The sequence below is a fragment of the Octopus sinensis genome, linkage group LG4 (genome assembly GCF_006345805.1).
Source record: "Octopus sinensis linkage group LG4, ASM634580v1, whole genome shotgun sequence".
NCBI lineage: Eukaryota > Metazoa > Mollusca > Cephalopoda > Octopoda > Octopodidae > Octopus > Octopus sinensis.
In genome coordinates this window covers 76,531,193-76,547,237 of record NC_043000.1, presented here as the reverse complement: position 1 = coordinate 76,547,237, position 16,045 = coordinate 76,531,193, and the positions used below count along the sequence as shown (strand labels likewise).

Genomic DNA, 16,045 nt, shown 5'->3' with positions numbered 1-16,045 from the left:
ACCAGGAAAATACCGTCAACAACAGAAAAACACAAAACCGTACGGATTGAAGTGAAATTTATGAAGATACTTCTGTCAGTAAATTAGGAATTTACTTACATCAGTAATTGTGAACTTCTTTCTATCAGTAATTTGTCGTTGTTTATTTGTAAATAGCAATTGAACTTACAGTGAAAACAATAACGACTGAAGTTAAAGTGAAAAAACAATGGCGTTTGAAAATTGAAAGTGAAAAGAATAGCGTCTGAAAAATGAAAGCAAAAACAATAGAGAGTGAGATATAGAGAGGGAGAGAGTGTGTGTGAGAGAGAGAGAGCTAGTAGACAGACAAATAAGAGTAAGATAGATAGATAGATAGATACATACATACATACATACATACATACATACATACATACATACATACATACATACATAAGATAAGATAAGATATATCTGCGAAAGCAGATCAAACTGGAAACTAGACGAAAACTTAACGGACGGGAAATATAGAGAAAGACGCGACACACAGAATATTCGCAGCTGAGTTTTCCTCGTCAGTCAATGAGCAAAAATATCACAGTGGTTTCGCGATAAATATACAGCGAGCTTCTTTTACTTTCCGTCTACCAAATCCACTTACAAGGCTTTGGTCAGTCCGAGGCAGTGAGACTGAACCCGGAACCATGTGGTTGGGAAGCAAGCTTCTTACTATACAGCACCCCCCATACACACATATATATATTGGCCTGCTCGCTTAGCCAGCGGGGTGGCGTCATTTGAAGGCTAAGCAAGCGCATTGTGACCAGCGATGTGTAGCAACATCTGATAGCCTGGTCGGTCACGGTGACTGTGACGGTGATAGATAGATAGATAGATAGATAGATAGATAGATAGATAGATAGATAGATAGATAGATAGATAGATAGATAGATAGATAGATAGATAGATAGATAGATAGATAGATAGATAGATAGATAGATAGATAGATAGATAAGTTTCTTTATTGGCCACACAGGGCTGCACACAGATGGGACAAGTTACAAGGTAGAGCTTTTCTTTTGGGGGATGAAGAGAACAAAAAGCAAAAGAAAAAAAAATGGGGTGGCGTAGGCTTTCGATCAAGAGGGATCGTAAAAGGGAAGAAAAGAACAAAAACAAAAAAAAAATTGAATAAAATAAAAGGAATAAAAAGAAAAAAAAAGGAAAGGAAAAGGAACAAAAGGAAAAGGAACAAAAGGAAAGAGAAATGAAAAAAGAAGGAAAAAGGGGGAAAAAGGGGGAAGAGGAAAAAAAGAACGATCAATAGAAAGATAGATAGATAGATAGATAGATATCCGTCTAACGATCAATAGATAGATAGATAGATAGATAGATAGATAGATAGATAGATAGATAGATAGATAGATAGATAGATAGATAGATAGATAGATATAGATATAGATATAGATATACATACATATATTATTTACATTTAGCAGCAGTAAGAAAGAGATTCAAGGTCCGAAAGTTTTGTGCGTTGGCACCATGTTTACATCAACATACCTGTAAATATGTATATACAGTATATAGATGTGAGATATGCAGGGATATTGCAAATGCAATATTGCTGCATATCTCACATCTATTTTCATTCCTCCACTTCACTCTCTGATTCGTTACAATATCCCTACATATCTCACATCGATTTTCATTCCTCCACTTCACTCTCTATTTCGTATCTTATCTAAATTAACTATTGCTTAACTTTTATCTCAAACCGTTTCCGATGAAGGGATATAATAAATATCCTGGAAACAGCTGTAAGACCTATTTATAAATGTTCTAAAATCTTCACAGCCTTGGTTTTTTTATCTCATTCTGAAAAAAAAAATTTATATATACACACGCTGATATATGACCTACGTTGGACTCCTTATTCATAACCTCTCTCTCTCTCTCTCTCTCTCTCTCTCTCTCTCTCTCTCTCTCTCTCTCTCTCTGCATATATATATATATATATATATATATATGTACGCATGTATGTATATATATATGTATATATATATATATATATATATATATGTTTAATTGCGAGGATGATCCGGTTCTTGACTGAAGATTGAAGTGTTTTTTGTATCATCTTCTAAATGTTTTACGTTCTTGTCCCAGTTTGTATTTTTCTACATATAATATATATACACTACCGTCAGAAATTAATTAGCACCCTTGATTTGCTCTTCACTCAAGGTATGTGCTGTCACCTAGTGGCCATATCTCGAACTATTGCTTTGTTGCGAGTTCACTGTTGCACAGAACGATGACGTAACTTTGTTTGCAGAGCAGTTTGAGAGTCTACACCCTTATGATGTTGACATAGCAGTGCAACAACTTGGAGTGCGGATGCAGACAAATCTTCCTTTGTTTAATAGATATAGGTAGCGCCTCGCAAGGACCGAAATCACACCATACTAAGTTTTCTCATCGCGTTTGACGTTTTGAACAGCTCATAGGTTAATTGATTTAACCTATTTAATGTAGAAATTTGAGAAGTGCTAATTAATTTCTGACGCAAGTATATATATATATATATATATATATATATATATATATATATATATATATATATATATATATATATATATATATATATATATATATATATATATATATATATATATGTATATTATATATATATACATGTAAATATTATAAATATGTATGTATAACATGGTGCAGTTTCTTGAAGTTAAAGATGGTCGAATTGATAACGACGACCTGTACTACCCGTCGAGACATTGGTGTTTTAAATCTTGTTGCAGGTGTGAAACTGTCGACATGAACAGCTCAGTCCCACTTAGTTATAAGAAAATACAACAAAGCTACATAAATCCCGGTTGGAAGCAGCTCTGAAAATTATCGATGAGGGTTCAGCTAGATTCTGCCAATGAGAAATGGGTCGTAACCATGGGGGTTATTGCTGTCAGTATAATGAATGCCATGGACATAAGCAATCAACGCTGTGGAACGCTGTGACAGTGCAAACCGCGTGTGTCTTATTACAGTTACTGTTTATTCTTTAAGTTTTGTAACTAGTCGTGGTCAAGACTCTATATGTCTCAATACAGTTAGCAAATCACTAACAACAAGCAAATATTATGTTTGAGTGAATGAGCGATGTCACCTGCTCCATATAGAGATCTTAAATTTGTGTGGCATCAAACACTGTTTTCTGTATTCAGTTTAGTATCAATACTCCGATCTCTCTTCATAAACTTCAGCATTTTTCTATGACAAAGTTATATTTTCTATTTCTAGGTGTTAAAAATGAGAGACAAATCCACCAGCTACCCACAGGAAGTAGATCAGTTGCGCTTAAAATAGGATTAAATGTTGTACTGGATCAGTCCTTATCTGTAATTTCCGGTGTGCTGTGCACGAGAGATGGGTTACTCCCAACGCTGGATAGTTAGTTTATTGTTGGCAATTTACCCGAGAGATGAAACTGATGCAATCCAACAAACCACTTAGCAATTTCAAATTCACTGACACTATCACGGTTTATTACAAGGTGTGTACTCTGTAGTTATATAGTACAGCTAGGCGTACAAGGCATTTGTGAAGATACAAGTCAGCTCTAATAAAACAGATTCTCTGCAAACATGTAGTCGAAGTAGCACTTAGGTGTAATCCACAGGTCCATGATTACGTATAGTTGTGCTTGGTAATTCAACCACTGTAGATATATCACAGCGTAGGTGATAAGGTACAAAGTATTAGTCCAGCACCTAAATCTCTATACCATCGTATGCGCCTAACACCTGGTATTCAAAAGATGACAAAATACATATTTTTAATTATATCTATCTTTGAAAACAATGGTCCTATTTACTCCTTAAGCCTGTGTCGCATTAAAAGAACCCCTGTACATTAAATACCTACTTAATGGTTGGCAATCATACTCAACTACGCATGATAGACTTTCTACAATGACCTAATAAAACATGTCCTTTTAAAGAAAATAGATAAAAACATAAAAAAGGAAACAACATAGAAATTCAACGTGTTCTGTGTTTAGCTGGGGTTTTTGTTTCAATACATACCAACTTGGAGATTGAGTGATTCTGTCTTCTTTTGTTCTGGCATTTGAAATAGATCTCGCGAAAAAAAGCTCAACGTTGTCGAGTTAGATGACGTTGTGATCGTTGTATGTGAGAGTTTGATAGTTGAAGCGTGTTCGTGCTGATTTTCCACCATATTTAAAGAAAAGCAATGACGGTCCCAATCAGTGAACTAACTCACTCAAACAGAGGGAATAACTGGTTTCGACTTGTTCCATCGTTTCTGGCTTTCTATCTCCCTTGAACAGAAATATCGCCTGACAACATAAAACAAATATACAAATAAAGAATATCATAGAGTAATGAGACCAGTAAATAATATGTGTATATATATACAAAAGCATTCATACGCGCGGGCGCACACACACACACACACACACACACACACACACACACATATATATACATACATACATACATATATAAAGAGAGAGAGGGGAGAGAGGGATGAGAAAGGAGAGAGGGGGGAGAGAGGAAAGGAGAGAGGGAAGAGAGAGGGGGAGAGAGAAAGGGAGAGAGGGAAGAGACAGACAGACTGACAGACAGACAGACAGACAGATAGATAGATAGATAGATAGATAATAGATAGATAGATAGATAGATAGATAGATAGATAGATAGATAGATAGATAGATGTGTAAGTATATAGAAGGAAATATATGTATATTTGTGGGTGAGAGATAGCAGTAATGTGATTATGTAATTTATATAACGAATACATGGATCTATTCCTATATGCGAGCGAAATTTGCGTAAGGAGTTGAATATGTGAGTGTCTGTTTATGTGTATCTGTTTGTGTGTATGTATGCATGCATGCATGCATACATACATACATACATACATACATACATACATACATACATACATACATACATACATACATACATATAGAATGTATATAAGAGTGTATGTGGGGTGTGGGGTGGAAGTATACACTTAATTAAATTCTTCGTCGAAATTTCATCTAGGAATTGCATTTGACGGCATGAATCATAAAATTATGAAACAGTTGCTGTCTCTAATACTTACTTTTGACGCTTGATGGAATTGTGTGCGCATATCTCAAAGAAGAGGATTGAAAAACTGCGTGAATCAGCTCAGACGATTCCAACTGACTGACAAGTACTGACTAAATATCCCAAATATACCACTGTTGACAAGAAGTAATCACAATGAGTCAGCGAGGTCGTACCTACTCAAAGCGTTTGTTAGGTTAGCAGTGTAGCAATATTGTTTTCTTCATTGCTATCTTCACTGTTTGAGAAAAATATTAAGAATGATCTCGTTTGAGATTACAAATATCTTTGGCTAGTTTAACGTTGTTGTGTCCACTATTTTGATTGGTTAGCATCTAAGCGCGGTTTGTCTCTCTACTTACTTCGCGCCAGTGTGTAAACTGACCAATCACGGCTTTTGAATAGGACTTTTCATTTGAGCCATCTCAACTCTTTAAATAGGCTGATATATCACGATTCACTGTCTTTTGGCTTAAGACCTTTTAAGGTCTTAGTCGGAGACCACACAGAGCATACTCAACCATGTTCCAGTTCGAAAGGCAGACGACAACCAAGCAAAACATAATATGAAGACGCTATAGTAAACCAAGCGACAGACATAACGTCATCACCAACATCGTCTCTATCTACGAAGATTTAACTGGTACACAAGATAACTACAGATTCAACTCATGCTGTTAGTGTGAAAATCTCACCACGGAAAAACAGTTGCAGTATATATATCTGAAAGAATATCTATATCAAGAGAAAAATAAGCACAACAAGTGACTCAACTAAACCTCTGACCACAGAGCTACTCAACATGTTCCAGTCACAGCGACAGACGATCACCCACGACGACGCTAATGTACACTCACCACAGAAAGCCTTCTATCTCCGCCGCCGTCGTCACCATCATTGTACCAACTTCAAGTCGCCATCACCATCGTCCACTTCAGACATGTACACACCAACTTCACAGAACCACACTGTTAGAGTGAATCCCTTCACCAAGTAGAAACAGTCCGTCTGAAGAATACTATATTAAGAGAACCCGCTCGCCGATTGAGACCACGACCGCAGCTCGACAATAATTCGCCCAACCGGCCTCCGCCCGAGACACATCTTGATATTGAACGCTTACATATCGTGTACCTTATGAACTGTAAACCAATTTCCATCATTAACTCTATGCTCTGTACCTACTATGTCACACGCTTTCACCCTTATTGTATCTGTCACACACACGAACACACAGACACAAACACGTGTTGCATGCACACACACACACACACACACACACTTGCTAGCACTCACAACCTTCTAACATTAACACCATTGTAAATAAAATCTTATCTTCTCTCAAACAGTGGAACGGCTTGTCGTCAATTCATCTATATTCTGTTGGCACTGCATTGTATAAATTGTATTTATGGCTTAGCTTATTTCGTTAGGGATGCGACCGTGTGACTTACCTATGTCGCCAACCTCCACATACGGTCGTATTTCCTACAGCAGATATAGTGTAGAGTGCCCACATTTTAAGCTGATCAGTTACACAGTCGACTTAGATGGGACTTGGTTACTGGAAGTTGAATTCGTGTATCCCGTGGTGTAAAGATTGCAGGGACTGCAGTCGACAGGAGCAATGGTCAACAACATGTGGTGGGTCACCCTTGAAAAGAGCAATTATAATCGATAGCGTTTAGTAAACAGCCAGTGCTAGAGATGTAAATTAGAGAGAAATAAATTAGAGGATGAGCTAATTAGAAAACTAGAACAGGCGATTAGAACCGACGAGCAAGAATGGTCCTCGACTATTTCTTCAACGCGAAACATAAAGGTTGGGTTGTCAGGGCTCGTGCGCTAAAACAAGAGGGAACAAAAGACGTTCAAAGAGCTCAGGTGGTGGAGGCGTGACGTGACAACAAAGCTACAATTCAGTCTGTGACAGACCAGGAGTAACAAGTGTTACTCGATTATAAGCAGATGTGTATGGCATTCCAGCAGTATTTTCTTCGACTGTCCGAAGCAAGCGATATATCAAAAAGTTGGTTATAAATTTTAATATCTGTTCTGACAGCCTACCAAAGCCCTCGACGGACAACGCAGGGCCCTGCCAAAGACCAATAACAGCAACTAAGGAGCGAGCAGTTCCACAAGACAAATTGCTCGACTGGTGTTAATAAAGAGGTTGGGTCTTGTAGTCCAAAAAGCTCAAATGTGTGTGATCCCCAGCAGGACCTACGAAAACCTCATAAAGGGGATGGGAAAAATAGATATGGCTTTGGTGGGAGCCTAATCAAATGAAAGCTTTAGATATGGTCGACCAATACTTGACAGCAGTTCTAACAGCGATCGATTTCAGACCCGTTTCCAGGCGCTGGATCACAGCAATGTATAGAAGCATTCGCTTGATGGTCAAAGTGAATGGAATCTTTTCCTATCATGCACTCGGTCCGTCAAGAGTGTCCTTTCTCATCTCTCCCATACCCACTGGCTCCAAAGCTATCGATGCAGGAGCAAGAACTATTGAGGAGCAGCCATTTTGAGTGGGGACGCAAAAAAGCTATGTCGGTGTATGAGGATGATATCACCGTAATGTTATCGAGCACCACAGAAATGAAAGTATTTGGCACTCTCATAAAGAAATATGATGCGATGACAGGAGTAAAGATAAATCCGGACAAAACGGCTTACAGTTCGACACCTAAAGGCACCGTCGATAGCACCGTAGGTCGCCGCCGGAGAGACGTGTCACTTAAAGTGCTCAGTGTCTGATTTGAAAAGTGGATTAGGGTTAGGCTGAAAAGGAACTCACCCTTCCTCATCTTGTTAAAGTCAGGAGGTGGACGATCTTCTTTATGAACTCAGCCAGTAGCAGGATGTATCCTACACGTGACGACAGCTGTTCGACAAAACATCACAAGCCAACAATGCTTGGACAGTGCACGAGCATTGGTTCCGTCACTTTAGAGACATGTCGAACAATCCTGCTTGGCGGCACTTCTGTGCCTGTACATTTTATCTCGAATTGGTAGTGCTCTTTGGTATCACTGCTAGGCCAAGGTTATCTGAATGTTGTCCTTAGTAGTCCCTAGCGTAAAAGTCCTTCGAAGCAGATCAGTTAGTTTGTCCTCGTCGACACCAAGAGTTTCCTCAAGAAACTCAATACTAGTCCAGTATATATTGTTAAAGTGGAACTTCTACAAACTACATTGCCTGACTGGTAGAGGACGGTGAGCATAATAACATTCCAGGTGTTAGATGCCTAATCTTGACCTAGGGCTGCAGCTCCGTCCAAGACATGAGCTATGGAAAAACGTACCTTACAATTAGAGACCATAGCTGCACAGCGTCGAGAAAAAACTGCAGGAGGTAGAATTTGGAGATTACGTAGAGATACAGGCATCTACTTGGTTGGACAAAGTTGAGACAACTGAAGTTTTGTGTCAGTTGCAAAAGGGAAGGTATGTCTTGGAGCTTTGGAATTCAAAAGGGAGTAATGGGTGAGAGGAAGGCATGATAAGGATTTAGTAATATACTGGGTTTGAGGAAAAAGCATGCCTAGATGATAAACAGTTGAGAGGTGTGGGGAGTAGTGTTGAAGAGAAGGTGGAAGGAGACAAGCAGTTACTCGGAAAAATATATTGCAGCGCATAATACCTAAAAATTGAAAACTAAACATCAAATAATGTATAAAATACCAAAATAAATGCACCTAGAACTTTAAGGAAGATTGTTCTCTTTAAGGGGATTTTGTAGGTGACAACGTCCACATACCAATACAATGCCTTAATTATCCTTTAATACAGTTGCAAAAGTGCATCTATTAAAGGTCTAAGTGTTAGCTGTATGCGAGTAGTACAGGGATTGCAAATAATTGAGTGGAACCTTTCCAATCAATTATTTTCCTAGCAATGAATTAATTTTAATTGGGATACAGGTCAATCAATTATTGCAATTAATTGCAATTAATTGTCAATTATTTTGTCGAACGTAAAAACACCATATATTTTGGAGTGTTAGCTTCCATTTAGATAAGAGCCAAAATGATAGGAAAATAAAAGGCACGTCTCATAGTTTCAAAAACTTTATTATCAGAAAACATTCAAAGTTCAATTTTATTTATTTAGAATAAAGAACAAACAACATGTATAGTCTACATTGTACAATAGTTAAAAAACAAATAAATTGAAGGTCTTTAATTGAAAGAGTTTCTTGAACGAGTAGCACAATTAAAATGTTCTAATATAGCAAAAGGTCACGAACGATTGCAGATTTCTGAAACTAGGTCTTCATCCCAGAAAGCGCAATTGACTTTCAGAAATAATTGCAATTCTAAATTCATTGGTGTTAAGTATTGCCGAAATTCATTAAAAGCGTAACCTGCCAAGCTGAAGAAACATTCCAAGATGTTAGACGTTGGTAACAAAAATCTACAGTAATTGCTGAGATTGAATTTTATCTTTTTCGTGTTTTTCAAACAAATTGAAGCAAAATCATCTACAAATGAATCAGACTGTTTGACGAGTCTGTCACCACTTTCAGCTGATGTAGAACAGCCACTTCATCCGCAGTTAGCTCTGCTTCTGCATGTTGTAAAATTTTTACTACTCCACTTTCAAAATTTGGGCCGTGCACAATGGCTGCCGATGGAGGCAAATATTTTTTAAATTCCTCGTAAGGATACAATGCGAGAATTTTGTCAAAAAGAATTCGAGCATCTCCCAAATCTATTTCTGTTCTTTGCAAGGCAACTGTTACTGAGCGTAACTTTCCTAAACTGTCTTTTAGAGTCTGCGTGGAGTCAACAGATAATCAACCAGCTTTGGATTGACTTGAAAAGAGTCTAAAAACGGCTTGAGTTAGATGTTCCTCTCAATCGTATCATAAGTACTGTATCAACGGGCTTTATTTCTTTGTATAGGTTGCAAAGGCGATTGTTCTCGAAGTTTACCCGCAAGTTTTAATTATTTTAGCTTGCCCATCAACATATTAATTTTATCAAACAGAACTTCCTGCTTGTCGAAATAAGCAGAAACAGCTAGACTGAATTTATGTGAGGCACATCCAATCAATGGTATTCTACACAAATTCGCTATAGATTTGTTTACTTCAGTATTATCTCCGGTAATAGCTACAACATTTTCTAAATTTTTGTTATAGACACTGATCACATATTCTATAAATTCAACATAATCAGAAGCAGTGAATGATATTTCACTTGCCATTGGCGAAAAACAGTACAATAGTCATTTTGATAATTGCACGAATAAGATGCAAAAAGTCCAATGAAATGCATCGAACCCTTAGTCCAACCGTCGATTACCAACGAAAATTTACTTGGAAGTTCATCAGATATTTTCTTTTCCACTTCTTGAGTAAGTTTCTCCATGTATTTCTTTAAGGTCACATTTGTCATACTTCCCAAGTTTGTGTACTTACGAGTCAGGGGGTCTTCAGTAAAGGAAAATGGTTTTAAACCAACACATACTCATTCAATCCAACCATAAATATGACTGGCCAAACTACTTCTTGGTGAAAGAAAACTCGATAAAGATGGTTGTCCAGTTGCTTGTGTAGTAGAACACTCTGAATGCTGTTTTTTTATGTGATTCATAAAATTTGTCCATCCATTTCCTTTTTTCTGGGTCAACTTTTTTCCACATTTGCATTTCCATACATGTTCACTATCTGTTTGGTTTAAATATTTTCTAACCATTTGCTCGTTTTCACACGGCATGGGTTTGTTTAAAATAAAAGCTATTTCGTCACAGTTTAAAATAGAAGATACCGGGGTTTTCCGAAAATCCACCCATGAGCATTTATTTGGATGGGCGGTTATTTGAAACAGAGTTAGAGTTCTTGTTTGCATTCTGTTTAGACGAATTTATCTACGTCTGTAGATATATGAAAGTAAATATATCAAAATGTGTTCAATATCATATACCATTAGTGAAAAATTGAGTGCTATTAAACAAGTGAAAGAACATTCTGGCAATTTACCTGCTGCGTCAAGAGACAGGCATTGATTGAAAACGATTGAGAGAATGGTGCACAAAAGAAACTGAGTTAATCCATATTTCAGAAAAGAGAAGGCGCAGTTCAATTGGTGGAGTAGAAGACCAGCACATAGAGATCTAGAGATTGAACTCTTACAGTGGATTGTTGTTCAGCGTACAAACAATATAATTGTAAATTATCGCCATTTGCGGGAATATACTTTTGAGTTGGTAAAAAGGTTTGGAATTGAAATGAACAGCGTCAGATGTTATGATAAATGGATTTTCATTTCCATGAATCGAAATAAACTGACTGTGAGAAAGATTATACATGTTGGTCAAGCAGACTATAAAACACTTGGAGAAAAGGCACAAATTGCCAGTGACTATCTTGATAGCATTCCAGTATTAATAGCAGATAAGGATACTGCCAGATTTATAATATGGATGCAACACCTGTATACGTTGACATGTTGAGTTCAACAACCATAGACTTTGTTGGCAATAAAAATGTAGACGCTAGCCACTGTGATGCTACCAAAGCTCGTTTTACTGCTGTGTTGTGTGTTAATGCTGCAGGAAGGTGTTGATAACAATTATTATCCTTAAAGGATTGAAAAACGTGCCTAAAATCAAGGTCCCAAAGAATATTTACTTAACAGTCTCCAACAGGGGATCAATTACATATGAACTCATGCAGCTGTGGGCTGAAAAAGTGTTTAGGCAGAGAACAGCATGCCATTCTCAACATTCAGTGCTATTCATGAATGAATGCTCAGTGCACAAGAAACCAGAGCTCCTAGAAGTGTTCAAACGTAGGAATACAATTCTCAAACTTATACCTCCTAAAACAGCATCTTACTTGCAGCCGTTAGATGTATTAATTATTGGTCCTTTCAAGAAAACCATTCGTGCTGAATGGGAGAAATGGTTTTCAATTGGCAAAAAGAAGTATACAAATAAAGGATATCGCAAAAAACCTTCTTATCAGGAGATAGTGAACTTTGTGACCCAACCTGTTGCCACTTTAAATAAAGAAACTATAAAGCGTGCTTTTGAATGTTGTGGAATTTGCTCCTCGTGAAACGACTGCAGAACATAGCCTCTTAAACTAACGCTTACATGATGTTTTGTCTGGCCTTGAGATAAATGCATTAGATGCACATAATGACAAAATTGAAGAAGATGAGATACAAGTAAATGAAAGTTGCTCTGATGTGAATTATGGCCAAGCAACAAATGAAGAAATTCGTGATATTTAACTTGAAACAATTCGGTTATTATTCTACCAAAAATGCCCAAGGACATTATTTGTTCATATGAGGCTTCTATTCATGCTTTCAACAGTTTAATTTTCAATATTTCCTAATAGATCCATTGTTAACTTCAGAATATTTTTATCTTTGTGTCTATATATCTGATAATTGAAACGATATAAGTTCAATAGAATTGTATAAAATAAATATGGTTTTTGAGAATATCTTTGTTTTTCCTAGGTGAAAAATTGTACGTGCATATTACCGTCCAGGGGCAGTTATTTAAGCCAAAAAATAGTTTTGTGAATGTCGATGTATTAGACTTCAAGGAAAGAAGGACTGGTCGAAGTTTATGTTAACTCCAAATTTTATTTACCGTTACTTAATATGCATTGTCAAACCACGACGGGCAGGCGTGTATAAAATAATCGAAAGTTAATTTTTCTTTGTATGAGAGTGTATAATGTTCTTGTCTTTGTAGCAGTAAGAAAAAGATAGACAAGTGATGTTTGTTAGAACGGCGCAAGTGAACAAGTGAGAGACAGGAGTGAGAAGTTGCATAGTGAAATATCATAGCCGCCGATCACTACGCAGGAACGTTTTCTCTCTCTCTCTCTCTCTCTCTCTCTCTCTCTCTCTCTCTCTCTCTCTCTCTCTCTCTCTCTCTCTCTCTCTCTCTCTCTCTCTCTCTCTCTCCCTCTCTCTCTCCCCCTCTCTCTCTCTCTCTCTGATCGGTCGTGTTATTCTTTGCTCCGCAGTGAAAGATTGTTTTTGTGCTGAAAAGTTTGAAAATTTGCTGTTTTGGTCGTCGAGGCCACTTCTTTTCTGCTGTTGCAGCAGAGTTCTGCTGTTCTTTCCCCCTTGTTTCAAGGGGGAAGCGACGAAAAATATGAATTTGCAACCAATCTCCTCCGAGTCGGAGGAAAACGTTGAAAATTTGTTTGAAGGCATGAAGGCGAAAATGCGGGAGGAGGAAGGTAAAAGTAAAGAGACGTCTCACGCGCTCGTTACAAAAGCAGACGACAATATGTCTGGTGAAGCTACTAAACAACAAGAAAAGTCAAAAATAAATTTTGCGAGTGCAGCAACTCGCCCCTGTGAAAATATAGTCATTAACAAGGAAGAATTAAAGAAATACCAAGGACTACTAAAAAAAGAAGGTGATAATGTGAAGTTGTTCCCTCCCAGTGAATTAATTTACGCGACGGAGAGAAAAACTGTCAAATAAGAAAATTGACTTCGTGCAGAGAGAAGCCATTGAAAAATGTTTGAGGCCGATATGGCAACAAACTACGTATATAACAAGGGGTAGTCGCTTCGGCACGGTAGAGGTGCGTTTCCCTAGCGAAGAAATAGCTAGGGAACATTCAACAAGAACGTTGAAGTCAGACGAGGTAGTTCTTTTACCTTTTTATTTAGGAATGAGAACTTCCAGGATAACAGTCAGGGACATTCCGCCCGAAATCGATGTGGACTTTATAATAGCAGCGATTCTCTTAGGCAAAGAGGAAGAAATTGCCATTCTTCAGTCTAAAAGATACCGCCCCACGACCTGGTATGGACAAGACTTAGAACTTGTGATCCAAGCGAACCCCTCGGACTTGGAAAAATTGCCAAGCTCCCTCACCATTGGAGATAATACCACCTTGATGGTAATAGTCGAGGGAAGAAAACCTAGGTGTTATAAATGTGGCGAGAAAGGCCACATAAGGTCGAGCTGCAAGAAGACAGCCAAAGAAAATACTGCAGAGGCAAGCACGACGCCGAAAATAACTACACCGCTAGAAATAGCAGCCACGTCGCGCGCCCCAATTGCCGAAATTCAGCCGACAACGGGAGAAAACAACAACATCCAGGAGTGGGTCACCATAGAACCTTCAAAAAGAAGACGGAAACGGAAAAATTCACCCTCTTCGGATACACAGGACTATACTCCGAGACAGACAAGCACACCCACACCCACAAATACAGTCGCAAACACACACGTAGCCAAAAAAACACACACACTGGAAAAAGCACACACAAACACACACACACACACCCCTCCACAATCACCTAACAAAAAAAAAAGAAACACCTTCACGGCGATAAATAAAAACAATAACCCATTAAGGGAAAAAATTATTTTACTGAAATCGGCGAAAAAATATATCGCAACAGATATAAATAGTATTATATCTGAAAATGTAGAATTTTATACAATAGATAACGCTGATTATTTTGAAATAAAAAAATCTTTTGCGGAGGACGTCGGCCCGTTACAGATGAACTTTTCAAGCCATCTGTACAGGCAATTCGCAAAAAAGCTGACCTCGCAAAACACAACACTCACAGACAGAAAAGAGGAGGGTGAAACTACACCCTCTCTTCTGTTAAAACAGTAAGTTTTAAACATTCGACTAAATTTTCACATTCTCGTTTAAACTCGGTTGTATAAATATTCGCGGCCGGGGGTCGTATTGGAAGCAAGGCTACCTCCTTAACGACCTTAGGTCGCATCGTTTGGATGTAGTGGTAATTACTGAATCCATACTGAGTGGGCTGCAGGCTTTTTCGCCCCTTCTAAACGGCTATGAGAAATACATTTCTCCCTGTCAAACTGGAGGGGGAGGAGGAGTGGCAGTGCTGGTCAGGAAAAACCTGGATTTAGAGATTAGAACTGTCTTTATAGATCCGGAAGGCAGGTTGGTGGTTTTGGATGTGACGCACAGCAGTGGTAAAGTGTTCAGGCTGGTCGCTGTCTATGCTCCCTGCGAAGGAAAAGACAGGCAGAAAGAGTATTTCAAAAGCCTAGAGAATTTTCTTGGCACGTCGAACACGTTAGTATTGCTAGGTGACTTCAACATAATTTGCGATGCAAGCGTAGATTACATTGGCTCGAGAAAGAATAGGAGGGGATTACCTCACCTCAACGATATGCTAAGTCGTTTCGAATTGGCAGATCGATTCAGACTGGACCATCCAGACACTCCAGCGTGGACCTGGGCAAGAAACGACGGGTCGTCCAGATCTTATATCGATAGAATCATAACTAGAAGGAAAGATGAGAAAATACTTAGCTGTCCACAACACCATATCGCCAGCTACAGCGATCACAAATTAGTGACCTGTACGCTCGACATAGATAGCATGTGTAGACGAGGTACTATTGGACTGGAAGCTAAACAAGTCACTATTGGACTGTGAAGCCTACAGGAATCAGATTAAACAATTAGTAATGAGGGCGTTAACCGGATCCATTATCAACAACAAATGGTGGTACGCCCTGAAAAGAGCCATCAAATTTGAGTCAATTAGGTTTAGCAAAGAACTAGCTAGTGCTAGAAACAAAGTAGAAAAGGAACTAGTTAAGGCAATAGAGGAGGCAATGAGGTCAGGCAGTGCATCGAAAGTGTTAGCGGCGAGGTTAGCACTCGACCAACATCTCAAAGCTAAACATGAAGGGTGCATTGTCAGGGCTAAGATCCGCGCAATGAGACAGGAAGGGATCAACGCAGCCGGATGGGCCCGGGTGGTAGAGGGCCAGCGTGGCAACAACTCAACCATTCGATCCTTGACGGGCCCAAATGGTCGATTAGTAAACGAACCCGAGGAGATGTGCAAGGTGTTTCATGATCATTTCGCCCAGCTATTCGGGAGGAGCGGCGGGCTGGAGCGCGGGGAGAAGCTCGCCGCAGACTTCCTAGCCGCGTCTTTCGGGGCCGGCTAG

At 38.6% G+C, this 16,045-nt stretch overlaps 1 protein-coding gene across 1 annotated transcript in view; it reads right to left on the bottom strand.

Annotated features, from left to right (window-relative positions):
- Positions 1-16,045, bottom strand: part of LOC115210503 (cytosolic carboxypeptidase 2-like) — a 291,706-nt gene that overhangs the window by 243,393 nt on the left and 32,268 nt on the right. The window contains exon 2 of the mRNA XM_029779107.2: positions 4,062-4,336. Coding sequence (XP_029634967.1) covers positions 4,062-4,215 — 154 coding nt within the window. The 5' untranslated portion in view covers positions 4,216-4,336. The remainder of the gene's footprint in view (positions 1-4,061; positions 4,337-16,045) is intronic.